Source organism: Salmo salar, chromosome ssa25, assembly GCF_905237065.1.
Source record: "Salmo salar chromosome ssa25, Ssal_v3.1, whole genome shotgun sequence".
Classification (NCBI taxonomy): domain Eukaryota; kingdom Metazoa; phylum Chordata; class Actinopteri; order Salmoniformes; family Salmonidae; genus Salmo; species Salmo salar.
In genome coordinates, this window is record NC_059466.1 from 39,944,499 (window position 1) to 39,961,504 (window position 17,006).

The following is a 17,006-nucleotide window of genomic DNA, read 5'->3' on the forward strand; positions in this document are numbered from 1 at the left end:
TGGTCTCTCTCTTAAAACCTGTTGGGGCTCGGGGGCAGTATTGAGAAATTTTGAAAAAAATATGTGCCCATTTTTAACTGCCTCCTACACCAACTCAGAAGCTAGGATATGCATATTATTAACACATTCGGATAGAAAACACTCTGAATTTTCTAAAACAGTTTGAATGGTGTCTGTAAGTATAACAAAACTCATATTGCAGGCAAAAACCTGTGAAAAATAGATTTAAAAAAAATGTGAATTTTGTGACTGTACTATTTAGTGTCATTGTTTTATTTTTTTTATTTTTTTTTCACCTTTATTTAACCAGGTAGGCAAGTTGAGAACAAGTTCTCATTTACAATTGCGACCTGGCCAAGATAAAGCAAAGCAGTTCGACAACATACAAAAACACAGAGTTACACATGGAGTAAAACAACATACAATCAATGATGCAGTAGAAGAAAAAATAAAAAATAAAAAAAATAAGACTATATACAATGTGAGCAAATGATGTGAGATAAGGGAGGTAAAGGCAAAAAAAATGCCATGGTGTTATAGGTGTTATAGTTATAGATACCATAGTGAGAAAGGATTCATTTCGCAACACCTACGGCTTCCACTAGATGTCAACGATCTTTATAAAGTTGTTTGAAGCGTCTATGATAAACAGAGAGCAAATTAGAATGCAAGGAAGTTGACATGTCATCACTTCATTTTTTTGCGCCTGCGCATAAATCTGAGAAGCGTGAGTTTGTCATTATTGTTTATCTAGACATAGGATAGGTTGTGTGAAAATATTACTGATGTTTAACGTTAAAAATGGACCAAAAGATTAATGCTAAACAACGTTTGACATGTTTGAACGAACGTAAAAAGATTATTTACTAGGTTTTTTTAGCTTTTCGGCGTGATTTTACAACCCCCCACCACGTTTTGTGGGAGCATAATGAACGCTAACTACTTGGTGTTATTTGGACATAAATTATGAACTTTGTCAAAAGAAACCACATTTGTTCCGGACCTGGGATTCCTGGCAGTGCCTTCTGATGGAGATAATCAAAGGTAAGGGGATATTTACAATGTTATTATCGATATTAGATGATGCTAACTGTATAGCATAGCTTATTGTTCTTAGCATAGCACCCCGTTTATTGCTAAATGTGATTTCCCAGTAAAGTTATTTTGAGATCTGGCCATTCGGTAGCAATTACGAGATGATAATATATTATTCTTTGAATGACAATATTATAATTTACCAATGTTTTCGAATAGTAATTTTGTTATGTTCACCGGAAGCATTTCAGAGAAGAAAAAATCTGAATTTCAAGCTACTGTAAAATGCTGTTTTTGGATATAAATATGAACTTGATGGAACAAAAAATGCATGTATTGTATAACATAATGTCCTAGGAGTGTCATCTGATGGAGATTGACAAAGGTTAGTGCATAATTCTAGCTGGTTTCTGCTTTTGGTGACGCCTGACCTTGAATTGAAAATGGATGTTTGTACTTTTGTGGCTATGTACTGTCCTAACATAATCTAACTTTATGCTTTTGCCGTAAAGCCTCTTTGAAAATCGAACAATGTGGTTAGATTAAGGAGATGTTTATCTTTTAAATTGTGTAAAATAGTTGATTGTTTGAGAAATTTAAATTATTAGATTTTTGATGTTTTGAATTTCCAGCCTTGTTAGCAATCCCGACTCGGGGTTCATTGCTAACCTGTAGCCCCAACAGGTTAACCCTTGTGTAGTCTTAAAATTCTGTATACTCCCCTTGTCCGAAGGGTCAAAAATGACCCGCCTTCACTAAACCCCTTAAATAAAGCAGCTTAATTGAATTTTAAACCCCAAATCTGTTTGCATGAAGGAACAACCTGTCATTCATCACAAACTTTGTGAATATCTGGGTTTTCCCTCTTCACAATGCAGAAAGACTGGATTTAATCAGTGGACCCAACTCATTTTTATTACAACACACCTGTCATAATTATTTTCTTTACTAAAGTAGTTTATTATTATTATTATTATTGCTAAAGGTACTGCATAGGTGTAAACATATTTTTTTTTGCAAGAGATAGAGCTTGTATAGCCTAAGAAAGTAGCAGAAATGTGCAGAAACTAGTTTTGAATGCATTTTATTGAATCAACTCAAATTAGCACATGTAGGATAGTTTGCAAGTGTGTGTGCATGGACTTTGCCTATGTATTGCTCACGTGCAGCACATAGTATTTGTTTTACAGTCCTCCTTTGGGGGGCAGAATTGGCATCTCCTCCTCTTGCCTGCCCCAGCTGCAGCCTCAGATGGATCAGGACAAGATTCAGCCCCCTGAACAGCTTTCACAAGCGAGGCAGAGGCTGCTGTGGGGGGGAGGGGCTCCCTTCTTTGAATGTGTGGGGTTACAAGTGCCTTTCCCAGCTTCTCCAGGAACCCCCTCTTCTTGTTCCGCTTATCAGGCATCCAGGTAGGGTTGATCTTGTTCCATATCACAAAGGCATTGTATGAGGACACATCAATGATGTTAGGGAAGATGACCAGAGGCCAGCCATCCTCCTGCAGCTGTAAGTTCCAATCACCTTGTCCAGGTTGTCCACGCCTCCTTTGTTGTGGTTGTAGTCCAGGATGATGGCTGGCCTCACGATCACTGATCTCAGCTGTTTTGTGCACTGTGCTCAGGAGGACCACATTCTTGTTCCTCTTTGGGAGGTAAGAAACTAGAGTGGTGGTGGGGGTGAAGGCAAACTTTGATGAGAAGGCCTCTCTCCCCCTTGTTGCGAGGAGTGCAGGGGGGAGCTCAGGCTTGTTCTTTCTAACTGTGCCAACCATGGTGATCTTCCTCTTCAGGAGCTGCTGGCTGAGTTCAATCAGTATCACACAATCTCAATTTCTCATTGTGTGTGTGTCTTTGTGGTTTTTGTGGTGTGTAAATGATTTTATAACTGCTGGGTCAAAAATGACCCTAAGACAATCTTTGTATCCCAGTGATGTACAGCTTTCATGGAAATATGAACCAAGGAGATGTTTCACTTTTTCTAATGTTGGGGTCACCCTAGGAAAAGTCATCAAATTTCAAGTTGAAAAAATACAATTTAAGGGGTTTTCTCTGCTGTTAAACATAGTAGCGAGTCATTTTTTTACACTTAAGGGTTCATTCAATTCAATGGCTTTATTGGCATGGGAAATGTGTTTACATTGCCAAAGCAAGTGAAAGAACTAAAACAAAAAACAACGACAAAAAGCAACAAAGCAAATAAAATAAAAACCAAGACAAAAACAACCAGACATTAACAGTAAGCATTACACGGATAAATAGTTAAGAGAATGACACAAATAAAATAAAATCAAAGTGTAACGTTCGTTAAAAGGAGTCGACCAAGGTGCAGCGTGGAATATGTTCATCTTGTGATTTATTTACTCAGAACACGATAAAAAGTAATGAACAAAAAAAATACGACCGTCACGTTCTGTAGGCACACAAAACAATACAAAATTAAGATCCCACAAACACAGGTGGAAAAAAGGCTGCCTAAGTATGGTTCCAAATCAGAGACAATGATAGACAGCTGCCTCTGGTTAGGAACCATACAAAGAAATACAAAACATATTATGCCCACCCCACACCCTGGCCTAACCACATAGAGAAATAAACCCTCTCTCTCAGGTCAGGGCGTGACAGGACCCCCCCCCAAAGGTGCGGACTCCCAGCCGCAAACCTGAACCTATAGGGGAGGGTCCGGGTGGGCATCTATACTTGGCGGCAGCTCTGTTTCGGGGCGTAGCCCCCACACCACCCGCTGATCCCCTGCTTCTGTGTCGCTGGAGGAACCAGACCGTGGATCATCGCCGGAGGCTCTGAACTGCCGACCGCCGCTGAAGACTCTGGGCTGCGAGCCGCCGCTGACGACTCGGGGCTGCGGACCGCCGCTGAAGACTCGGGGCTGCGGACCGCCGCTGAAGACTCGGGGCTGCGGAACGCCGCTGAATACTCGGGGCTGCGAACCGCCGCTGAAGACTCGGGGCTGCGGACCGCCGCTGAAGGCTCCGGGCTGCGAACCGCCGCTGGAGGCTCCGGACTGGGGAGCGTTGCTGGAGGCTCCGGACTGGGGAGCGTTGCTGGAGGCTCCGGACTGGGGAGCGTTGCTGGAGGCTCCGGACTGGGGAGCGTCGCTGGAGGCTCCGGACTGGGGACCGTCGCTGCAGGCTCCGCGCCATGGATCATCACTACTGGTTCCGCGCCATGGATCATCACTGGAGGCTTTGTGCCATGGATCATCACTGGAGGCTCCGGGCCATGGATTATCACTGGAGGCTTCATGCCATGGATTATCACTGGAGGCTTCTGCCATGGATCATCCCTACAGGCTCTGGGCCATGGATCATCACTGGAGGCTTCGTGCCATGGATTATCACTGGAGGCTTCGGACCATTGATCATCACTGGAGGCTTCCTACGTGGAGCTGGAACCGGTCTCACCGGACTGAGGAGACGCACAGGAGACAGAACCAGCTGGCTGAGGGGACTCTTGACTCGGTTAATCTCTTTGCAGGTTAAGGCTTTGTGATGGAAGGTTTTGGCATCGCTTTCCTTAAGGTGGTTGTAGAATTTAACGGCTCTTTTCTGGATTTTATAATTAGTTGGTATAGTCCTAATTCTGCTCTGCATGAGTCATTTGGGATATTGCATTTTACTTTGAGTATATGTGTAGAATTCTACATGCAAAGTCTCAATAGGGTGTTTGTCCCATTTTGTGAATTCTTGGTTGGTGAGCATACCACAGACTTCACAACCATAGAGGGCAATGGGTTCTATAACTGATTGGATAATTTTTTTATCCAGATCCTAATTGGGATGCCAAATGTTATGCTCCTTTTAATGGCGTAGAAGGCCCTTCTTGTCTCTCAGATTGTTCACAGCCTTGTGGAAGTTACCAGTGGTTGTAACGTCAATGCAGAGGGTCAGGAAGCAGGTGCAGTTAGTGAGTTTAGTATTAATGAACATAGAATGATACAAAACAAGAGAAACATCTGAAAAGGAAACATAACCATATACGACAGTTGAAATCGGAAGTTTACATACACTTAGGTTGGAGTCATTAAAACTAGTTTTTCAACCACTCCACAAATATCTTGTTAACAAACTATAGTTTTGGCAAGTCGGTTAAGACATCTACTTTGTGCATGACACAAGTAATTGTTCCGACGATTGTTTACAGACAGATTATTTCACTTATAATTCCCTGTATCACAAATTCAGTGGGTCAGAAGTTAACATACACTAAGTTGACTGTGCCTTTAAACAGCTTGGACAATTCCAGAAAATTATGTCATGGCTTTAGGAGCTTCTGATAGGCTAATTGACATCATTTGAGTCAATTTGCGTTGTACCTGTGGATGTATTTCAAGGCCTACCTTCAAACTCAGTGCCTCTTTGCTTGACCTCATGGGAAAATCAAAAGAAATCGGTCAAGACATCAGAAAAACAATTGTAGACCTCCACAAGTCTGGTTCATCCTTGGGAACAATTTCCAAACGCCTGAAGGAACCACGTTCATCTGTACAAACAATAGTACGCAAGTATAAACACCATGGGACCACGCAGCCGTCATACCACTCAGGAAGGAGACGCGTTCTGTCTCCTAGAGATGAACGTACTTTGGTGTGAAAAGTGCAAATCAATCCCAGAACAACAGCAAAGGACCTTGTGAAGATGCTGGAGGAAACAGGCACAAAAGTATCATATCCACAGTAAAACGAGTCCTATATCGACATAACCTGAAAGACCACTCAGCAAGGAAGAAGCCACTGCTCCAAAACTGCCATAAAAAAGACAGACTACGCTTTGCAACTGCACGTGGTGACAAAGATCGTACTTTTTAGAGAAATGTCCTCTGGTCTGATGAAACAAAAATAGAACTGTTTGGCCATAATCACCATCGTTATGTTTGGAGGAAAAAGGGGGACGCTTGCACGCCGAAGAACACCATTCCAACCCTGAAGCATGGGGGTGGCAGCATCATGTTGTTTTGGTGCTTTGCTGCAGGAGGGACTGGTGCACTTCATAAAATAGATGGCATCATGAGGTAGGACAATTATGTGGATATATATTGAAGCAACATCTCAAGACATCAGTCAGGAAGTTAAAGCTTGGTCGCAAATGGGTCTTCCAAATGGACAATGACCCCAAGCATGCTTCAAAAGCTGTGGCAAAATGGCCTAAGGACAACAAAGTCAAGGTATTGGAGTGGCCATCACAAAGCCCTGACCTCAATCCCATAGAACATTTGTGGGCAGAACTGAAAAAGCGTGTGCGAGCAAGGAGGCCTACAAACCTGACTTAGTTACACCAGCTCTGTCAGGAGGAATGGGACAAAATTCACCCAACTTATTGTGGGAAGCTTGTGGAAGGCTACCCGAAACCTTTGACCCAAGTTAAACAATTTAAAGGCAATGCTACGAAATACTAATTGAGTGTATGTAAACTTCTGACCCACTGGGAATGTGATGAAAGAAATAAAAGCTGAAATAAATCATTCTCTCTACTATTATTCTGACATTTCACTTTCTTCAAATAAAGTGGTGATCCTAACTGACCTAAGACAGATCCTAACTGACTATTATTAGGATTAACTGTCAGGAATTGTGAAAAACTGAGTTTAAATGTATTTGACTAAGACGTATGTACATTTCTGACTTCAACTGTACCTGATAACTGATAAGTAATCAGGAATGAATGAAATCCAGGTGTGACTGATGATGAGCCGCAGGTGTGCGTAAAGATGGGTTGCCAGGACCGGTGCTTTGTAGACCAGTGACATTGAGCGCCAGGGAGCGGGAGTAGACGTGAAGCTGGTGTTGATGTTTAGGCCAAGGTAGGTATAATTATTTGTGTGCTCTAGGGCATCGGTGTCTAGATATAATTTGTATTAGTTGTCCTGGCAACTGGACCTTTTTTGGAACACCATTATTTTTGTCTGACTGAGATTTACTGTCAGGGCCCAGGTCTGACAGAATCTGAAAGGAAGATCTAGGTGCTGCTGTAGGCCCTCCTTGGTTGTTGACAGAAGCACCAGATCATCTGCAAACAGTAGACATTTGATTTCAGTTTAGTAGGGTGAGGCCGGGTGCTGCAGAATGTTCTAGTGCCCTCGCCAAATCATTGATATAAATGTTGAATAGGGTGTGGTTCAAGATGCATTCCTGTAGAACCCCACACCCCTTCGGGAAGAAATCTGTGTTTACTGCCAATTCTGATTGCACACGTATTGTTTTTTTAGATTTCATAATATCGTAGGTTTTCTCCCCAACACCGCTTTCCATCAGTTTATACAGCTGGCCCTCTACAAAATTGAGTCAAATACTTTTTTGAAATCAATAAAGCATGAGAAGACTTTGCTTTGGTTTTGGTTTCTTTGTCAATTAGAGTCTGCAAGGTGAATACGTGGTCTGTTGTACGGAATTTTAGTAAGAAGACAATTTGACATTTGCTCAGAACATTGTTTTCACTGAGGAAATGTTGGAGTCTGCTGTTGATGATACTTTAGAGGATTTTGCCGAGGTTACATTTGACACAGATCCTGCGGTAATTATTGGGGTCAAATTTTTCTCGACTTTTCTGGATTGGGGTGATCAGACCTTGGTTCCAAATATTGAGCAAGATGCCAGAGCTGAGGATAATATTCAAGAGTTTGAGTATATCCAAGTTGAATTTGTGGTCTGTATATTTTTTTCATTTCATTTAGGAAACCATCAACACCACAGGGCTTTTTGGGTTGGACAGTTTGAATTTTGTCCTGTTGTTCATTCAATGTAATTGGAGAATCCAATGGTTTCTGGTAGTCTTTAATAGCTGATTCTAAGATGTGTTGTGGATCATGTACACTACCGGTCAAAAGTTTTTGAACACCTACTCATTCAAGGGTTTTTCTTTATTTTTACTATTTTCTACATTGTAGAATAATAGTGAAGACATCAAAACTATAAAATAACACATATGGAATCATGTAGTAACCAAAAAAGTGTTAACCAAATCAAAATATATTTTCTATTTGAGATTCTTCAAATAGCCACCATTTGCCTTGATGACAGCTTTGAACACTCTATCATGTATATGCTTTTGCTCTTGTCCGAAAAGGTTGGAGAAGTGGTTTATCCATAGATCTCCATTTTGCATAGCTAGTTCTTTGTGCTGTTATTCTCTCTCTCTCTCTCTCTCTCTCTCCCTCTCTCTCTCTCTCTCTCTCTCTCTCTCTCTCTCTCTCTTTCCACACTGGGTTCCCTTACTCATTCCACCACTACAGCATCCATTTTGACACTTTCTCAGCAAAGTTAATTCAGTCGACTTAATTGGGTGGTAATAATTCAGAGGTGTATCGTTGGCTCAAGTTTGCAAGTTCACCTTTGGTATACACTGTATAGGGAGGACAGCAGCTATACGGTTAACATTCCTCTCTCTTCCTCTTTCACTGCTGCTGCTGTACTTACTGGATGGAAAAGAACCCCAGGCACACATGAACATTCCATTAGAAGAAAAAACACTACTTCAGTCAGGCCTGTTTCTGTGGGTTGGATTTTGGTATAAACGACATTAAGCCACTACGGGCCAGTTTCCGAACGGAACGTTTGGCTCGCGGCCCCAACTGCGCCCCTGTATCTGTGTGTTTGTGGTGTGTGTTTCCATTAGACGGGTCAGAACGCGAGAGCGAAGGGGACAACATGGCTTCTCAGCGGCTTTATCTGAGGTTGGTAGGGCTCACCGCTCTGCTCACATTGCTGGCTCTCGCAGGTGAGGTAACTCTCGCTTTCTCTTCCTGTCTACCTCTCTCTCTAGCTCCTTTCTTTCAACGATCTCTCTGTCTCCATCTCCTCCCATCTATCACTCTGTCCCCCATACCTCCTACTATGCTAGATAATTTGATTTCACTCATATGGAACCAAACTTAGATTAACAAAGCTTCTGAAGTAACATCTGATACACTGAAGTGTTAATTGATATAGTTATTTAAGAATGTCAAGTTTGAAGGTATGTTTTATGAAGTTTTATTGGGTATTTGAATTATCTAAGGTGAGTGCTGAGTTATTTTTGCATAATGCATGAATGCGTAACACATTTCTTTCTCTTGTGTGGTTGTGGAATCTAGCTTCAAATATATACTTATTCATGTTACTATACTAGAACTAGTTTACATGATAAAACATGGTATTGTTAAATCTCATGGCTCCTGGGGGGGGGGGCAACAACATTCTGGTTTCAGTCACTGATAGTGTAGAACAGAGTAGGGAGGAGTGAGGAATTCATCCCGAGCTCAGGTCAGATGAAGTGAGAAGGAACAGTCCTGTGACACACATATAGGAGGCAGGGCCATGACTACACCAATAAGAGGAACCAATTAATTTCCTGACTTAGCAGCAGAGATGGATTGGCTGTCTAGATGTGCAAGGAGTTGACTCCTCCTAGTAGGAGGGTATAAATATAGGTGCTTGTGTAAACATTTATTTGTCTTTGCAGCTGTTTGACCCAGTGGGGAATAAACTTTCCTGCTGAAAGGTGAATTTGTCTCCCAGTGTCTGTTGGAAAGCAGACTGAACCAGGTCTTCCTCCAGGATTTTGCCTGTGCTTGGCTCTATTCCATTTATTTTTTAACTTAAACAAACTCCCTAGTCCTTGCCGATGAGGAGCATACCCATAACATGATGCAGCCACCACCATGCTTGAACATATGAAGAGTGGTACTCAGTAATGTGCTGTATTGGATTTGCCCAAAACATAAAAAGGATAAAAAGTTAAATTCTTTGCAGTATTACTTCAGTGCCTTGCTGCAAACAGGATGCATGTTTTTGAATATTTTTATTTTGTACAGACTTCCTTCTTTTCACTCTGTCATTTAGGTTAGTATCGTGGAGTAACTACAATGTTGATCCATCCTCAGTTTTCTCCCATCATAAACTCTGTAACTGTTTTAAAATCAACATTGGCCTCATGGTGAAATCCCTGAGCAGTTTCCTTCCTCTCCAGCAACTGAGTTAGGAAGGACACCTGTATTTTTTGTTGTGACTGGGTGTATTGATACACCATCCAAAGCATTATTTAATAACTTCACCATGCTTGAAATGATATTCAGAATCTGCTTTTTTTGTTATCTACCAATAGGTGCCCTTCTTTGTGAGGTATTGAAAACCTCCCTGGTCTTCATTCACAGCTCGACTGAGGGACCTTATAGATAATTATATGTGTGGGGTACTGAGATGGGATAGTCATTTAAAAATCATGTTAATCACAATTATTGCACACAGAGTAAATCCATGCAACTTATGTGACTTGTTAAGCACATTTTTACTCCTGACTGTATTTAGGCTTGCCATAACAAAGAGGTTGAATACTTATTGACTCAAGACAGTTCAGCTTTACATTTTGTATTCATTTCTAAAAAGTTCTAAAAACAAAATTCCACTTTGGCGTTGTGGGGCATTGTGTGTAGATCAGTGGAACATAATCTAAATGTAATCAATTTTAAATTCCGGCTGTAACGCAACAAAATATGGAAAAAGTTAGTGTGTGAATACTTTATATTCTAAAACAGGAGACAAGCGACAATGGACTTAATGTGTCACTGAAAACTAGCTGGCCATGGAAATTCCATGAATCCCTTTCACCTCAAAAGGCTTTTCTAGCTGTCTCTTTACCACCATTTTAATGAGCGAGAAGGGTTGCCTAGACAGGGAAGAAGACAGAAAGAGGGGAAAGAGGGAGAGCGAGGTAGGGAAAGAAAGCAGACCAGGCAGATCTCTCAGTGGAAAGTCTCATTCATCATTCATGTAAATGTGAGGCAGCAAATAGCAAACACCACTCCTCCTCTCTAGACAGACTGCTACTGTAGGTGGATAAAAAAAAGTTTAGTGGGGAAATTGCTAATTTGCAACTTAGACTCCTGCAAACCATTTCCTATAAACCTCATCCATGTGCTCCACTTCTGGCTGTTTGTGTGTGTGCGTGTGTGAGTGTGTGCTAAGCCTCTACTGAATGAGCTGGGATTTATCACACCACAATCTAACTTTATAATCACAATGGAATTACACTACAGTAGTCTCCTCTCCCTTGCTAAAGGGATTCTAGGCTCTACATTAACCCACATTAACCCCACTAAGTGTCCTATTGACTCTCTTTATCAGATGTTTCCAGTGAGAGCAGCCTTCACAAGATTCTGAAGAAAAGAGATGGTAATATTGACAGATAGCTTTTACATACACACATTAAACACTGCACCTACTTTACATTCTACTGCCATTACAAGTCTCCTCTCTGCCTCCCCCCAGTGGTGGGTGACAGTAGCGCTTCCTCTAAGTATAGGGTGGCTGTTGCTCCCGCCAAGGCCAAAGAGTTCCTGGCCAAGCTACGGCGGCCCAAGAGGAACATCTGGGACCGCAGCAGGCCAGATGTGCAGCAGTGGATCATGCAGTTCATGTACATGGGCTTCGACGAGACGGTGAGCGGGCTAAGAGGGTTGAATAATAAATAATAATAATAATTTGGCAGGTGCTTATATTTGCCGTATTTCACACATGTACAAGTGTGTACTTGTGTGAAATGGGAATGTGTTTTTTTTGTTGCATATTCCAACTCCCCCTGAAACAGTGAAGAGAGGGGTCACGGAATGGGGTAGGGCTTGAGTTTAATCTGACGCTGTGACCTAACCCTACTATGGGCTATTATTATAGTATTGCACATGTTATATGATTAGGTCACAAGGTTGTAAAAACTCCTGGCCCCAGATATTTGATAGGGTAAACAGTACTACGATCTGTAGAAGTATAGGCCTATGAGAACACACTAGTAGCCATCCACAGCTACATGGGGGAAAATAGCCATTATACAAAGCACTAAGATCTAAAGCATTTATGTGAGAAAAACTCATATTTTGGCGAAATGCCAGTGTACTAAGTCAAATCAAATCTATTCATCTCATACACAGTTTACCGCTGGTAATAAAGGTCCAGCGAAATGCCTATGTGCTAGCTCCCTCAACAATGCAGTACACTAATCAATAATAAGTAGCAGAAGAGGTAGCATAGTAATAATGGACTGTACGTACACACACACAGTCAACAGTGCTGTTCAATTGTATTCTATTGATTCTACCACCCTGTGTGTGTGTGTGTGTGTGTGTGTGTGTGTGTGTGTGTGTGTGTGTGTGTGTGTGTGTGTGTGTGTGTGTGTGTGTGTGTGTGTGTGTGTGTGTGTGTGTGTGTGTGTGTGTGTGTGTGTGTGTGTGTGTGTGAGAGAGAGAGAAAGAGAGCAAGAGGGTTGGATGTGTGGTTAGTCAGTGCAAATCATTTCACGGTCCAGGTAGTCTCTAAGGTGCACATTGTCTCTAAGGTACAGGTCTGTGCAGTAAAGCCATACTGCACAGCCATAGGGACAAGGGCATATGCTATGTAGGTTGAATGATGAACGACCTGTGCAATGGAACACTTTCAACAACTAGGCAATACTGCAAACACAAACTACATAGCTATGTCACATGAGATGACGCTGGAGAGACGAAGCAGGTACGGGGAGTAAAACATTTAATAAAGACGGACATGGAACGAGACGGGAACAGCGTCAGCAAACTAATACTAAAGACAAAAACAATACAATGCAGCAGCGGGGAACAGAGCTGGGGAACTGACAAATATAGGGGAGGAAATGAACAGGTGATAAGTGAGTCCAGGTGAGTCCAATAACGCTGATGCGCGTGACAAGGGAAGGCAGGTGTGCGTGATGCAGGGCAACCTGGTGCCCTCAAGCGCCAGGGGGAGGGAAGAGCGGGAGCAGACATGACAAGCTATACAAAACATAAAAACGGTGGGTGGGAGGGATAATGCCCAGACTAATTTGTTGTCGTTATCAGACTAGATAAAAGCAGATGGATGTTTCTGTCACAGCAGGACCTAGAGACTCTGACACACCTTGAATACACACACGCACACACTTCAAGCTTTTTTTCCTCTCTAGCTGTTTCTTCCAGATCAATGATTCCAATGGAGATCTTTAGAAACACCAGGACCAGGGAGAAAATCTTTGGCAAAAACAAGTCAGAAATAATGACAGAGTGTGGGAGACGAAACAGAGAGACAGACCGAGAGAGCGGGGTATTGAGACGTAGAGGTTATGAATAAAGTAAAGGAAGGAGAAAGTTGTGTTTTCTCCTCAGTTTTGTAGACAGTTGACAGCTCCTGTAGACCGTTGACAGCTCCTGTAGACAGTTGACAGCTCCTGTAGACAGTTGACAGCTCCTGTAGACAGTTGACAGCTCCTGTAGACAGTTGACAGCTCCTGTAGACAGTTGACAGCTCCTGTAGACCGTTGACAGCTCCTGTAGACAGTTGACAGCTCCTGTAGACAGTTGACAGCTCCTGTAGACAGTTGACAGCTCCTGTAGACCGTTGACAGCTCCTGTAGACAGTTGACAGCTCCTGTAGACCGTTGACAGCTCCTGTAGACAGTTGACAGCTCCTGTAGACAGTTGACAGCTCCTGTAGACAGTTGACAGCTCCTGTAGACAGTTGACAGCTCCTGTAGACAGTTGACAGCTCCTGTAGGTCAATCAGTAGGATTGCTTTAATGACTTCCTAGGTATGTGACATTTCCTGTTGCCTGAACCTGCCTCTCTTGCTGTTGGATCCAACAGCCTCCGCATTTTAAGCCATGTTGGTCTATACTCTATGCATACCAGCTGTCCTGTTCAAGTCATCTCCAAAACATCTGCTGACTAGCAAATCAACCCCATAGCCCCTTACCCCCTAGCTCCTAAAACCTTACACCTTACCCCCTAGCTCCTAACCCCTTACCCCCTAGCTCCTAACCCCTTACCCCCTAGCTCCTACCCCCTTACCCCCTTGCTCCTCTCCTTTACCTGCTACGCAATCCAGTAGATCTGAAAGGATCTGATGGGTATGAGCAACAAGTTGATTGCATAACCCTGCTCTCTAATGAGCGGAGTGGAAATGTTACAATATTTCTTGCACATTTCCAATGTTTCAGATCTTTTGAGTTGGGCTAAAGTTGAGAGGTTGTGGTCGTGTTTTTTCCCTCCCCAGAGACTGGAAACGGACCTGTCCTACTGGATGGACCACGCACGGTCCAGCGATCAGGGTCGCCAGCACCATTATGACGAGAACTCTCCCATTGGACCCAGAGACAGAGGGGCACACCGTCACGGAGCCGACGTCAACTACGACTACTACTAACTCCACATGCTGTCTCACTCCCTCTCTCAAAACGTAAGACTAACCTTTCTCTTCCTTCACTACTTCTAACCCCAGCCCCCTCTCTATTTCTCCCTCATATAGTGTGCAACTTGCTTTCTTTCTTTGTATACAGTTCACTTTCCGTTAATAAACACCTCGACAAACATTTTTGGGTGTGGATCAGCTTATGCTTTTCACTCGTTTCTAACCCATATCTTAGGGCCAAGATATCCTGTGGCGTGCCACAGGGTTGGATAATGGGACCTTTGTTATTCCTAATCTATATCAATGACCTTGCTGCTGTGTTTTCTACCGTACTTCCCATTCTCTTTGCTGAGGATACCAATTAGATTTTATCACACAATAATTTTTATTCACTAATTAACGAAGCCAATGGACACATTTTCTGAATTGTTCCAGATAAACAAATAATTTTTAAATGTAAAAAAATCTAACTTTATTTTATTCACTAGTAAGAATAAGAAATATGGTTAAAAAAAGAGCCAGAATCTCAAATGGTGGGAATGAAATGGAACAAGTCACATCAACTAGATTCCTCTGAGTTATAACTGATGAACAGTTATCCTGGAAAGATCATATTCAGTTAGATCCACTAGATTCCTCTGAGTTATAACTGATGAACAGTTATCCTGGAAAGATCATATTCACTTAGATCCACTAGATTCCTCTGAGTTATAACTGATGAACAGTTATCCTGGAAAGATCATATTCAGTTTGTCTGCAGCAAAGTGATGAAATCTGTTGGTATCATCAGAAAGATTAGTGGTTTGGTTCATCAGGCTTGCTTCCTAACTCTATACTATAGCATAATTTACTATAGCTTTATCTCATTTACTGTAATATTGTCTGGGCCAGCACATATGCCTCCTATCCACACAAATTACTCATCATACAAAATACATTTGCAAGACTAGCTTCCTCCTCTAATTACCTGGCTCAATCTGCACCTTGGTTTAAGAAACTCAAGAACTTGTCTATTTACAACATTAACGTACGCAAAACATGCACTTTCAATCAAATTCAATGAAATGTATTTATAAAGCCCTTTTTATATCAGCCGATGTCACAAAGTGCTATACAGAAACTCAGCCTAAAACCCCAAACAGCAAGCAATGCAGATGTAGAAGCATGGTGGCTAGGAAAAACTCCCTAGAAAGGCAGGAACCTAGGAAGAAACAGAGAGGAAACAGGCTCTGAGGGGGGGCCAGTCCTCTTCTGGCTGTGCCGGGTGGAGATTATAACAGTACATGACCAAGATGTTCAAACATTCTAACAGGGTCAAATAATAATAATCATAGTGGTGGTAGAGGGTGCAACAGGTCAGCACCTCAGGAGTAAATGTCAGTTGGCTTTTCATAGCTGAGCATTCAGAATTAGAGACAGCAGGTGCGGTACAGAGAGAGTCGAAGACAGCAGGTCTGGGACAAGGGAGCATGTCCAGTGAACAAGTCAGGGTTCCATAGCCGCAGGCAGTACAGTTGAAACTGGAGCAGCAGCACGACCAGGTGGACTGGGGGCAGCAAGGAGTCATCAGGCCAGGTAGTCCTGAGGCATGGTCCCAGGGCTCAGGTCTTCCGAGAGGGAGAATTACAGGGAGCATACTTAAATTCACACAGGACATCGGATAATAAATACTCCAGACATATCAGACTGATCATAGCCCCCCAACACAAACTATTGCAGCATAAATACTGGAGGCTGGTACAGAAGGGGTTGGGAGACACTGTGGCCCCATCCGACGATACCGTTGGACAGGGCCAACCAGGCATGATATAACCCCACCCACTTTGCCAAAGCACAGCCCCCACAACACTAGAGGGATATCTTCAAACCACCAACTCACTACCGTGAGACAAGGCTGAGTATAGCCCACGAAGATCTCCCCCACGGCACAAACCCGAGGAGGGCGCCAAACCCAGACAGGAAGATCACGTCAGTGACTCAACCCACTCAAGAGATGCACCCCTCCTAGGGACGGGATGGAAGAGCACCAGTAAGCCAGGGACTTAGCCCCCGTAATAGGGTTGGAGGCAGAGAATCCTGGTGGAGATTAGGGCACCGGCCAGGCAGAGACAGCAAGGGCGGTTCATTGCTCCAGTGCCTTTTCGTTCACCTTCACACCCCTGGGCCAGACAACACTCAGGCTAGCACTGGAGTAATATGATACATTTTTTTGGTTCTAGTCAAGATTCTAGCAGCCGTGTTTAGCACTAACTGAAGTGTATTTAGTGCTTTATCCGTGTATCCGGAAAGTAGAGCATTGCAGTAGTCTAATCTAGAAGTGATAAAAGCATGGATTAACTTTTCTGCATCATTTTTTGACAGAAAGTTTCTAATTTTTGCAATGTTACGTATATGGAAAAAATTGTCCTTGAAATAGTCTTGATATGATCGTCAAAAGAGAGATCAGGGTCCAGAGTAACGCCAAGGTCCTTCACGGTTTTATTTGAGACGACTGTACAACCATCAATATTAATTGTCAAATCCAACAGAAGATCTCTTTGTTTATTGGGACCTAGAACTAGCATCTCTGTTTTGTCCGAGTTTAAAAGTAAAACATTTGCCGCCATCCACTTCCTTCTGTCTGAAACACAGGCTTCCAGGGAGGGCAATTTTGGGGCTTCACCATGTTTAATCGAAATGCACAGTTGTGTATCGTCCGCATAGCAGTGAAAGTTAACATTATGTTTCCGAATGACATCACCAAGAAGTAAAATATATTGTGAAAACAATAGTGGTCCTAAATCGGAACCTTGAGGAACACCAGAACTTAGTTG

General features: G+C 42.6%; 1 protein-coding gene across 1 annotated transcript; it reads left to right on the forward strand.

Annotated features, from left to right (window-relative positions):
- Positions 1-8,660: 8,660 nt before the first annotated feature.
- On the forward strand, positions 8,661-14,369 carry ecrg4a (ECRG4 augurin precursor a). The gene is given in 4 exon segments (NM_001141598.2): positions 8,661-8,764; positions 11,149-11,196; positions 11,293-11,462; positions 14,059-14,369. Coding segments are annotated over 4 exon segments (438 nt in total). The 5' UTR covers positions 8,661-8,694; the 3' UTR covers positions 14,209-14,369.
- The last annotated feature ends 2,637 nt before the right edge of the window (positions 14,370-17,006 follow it).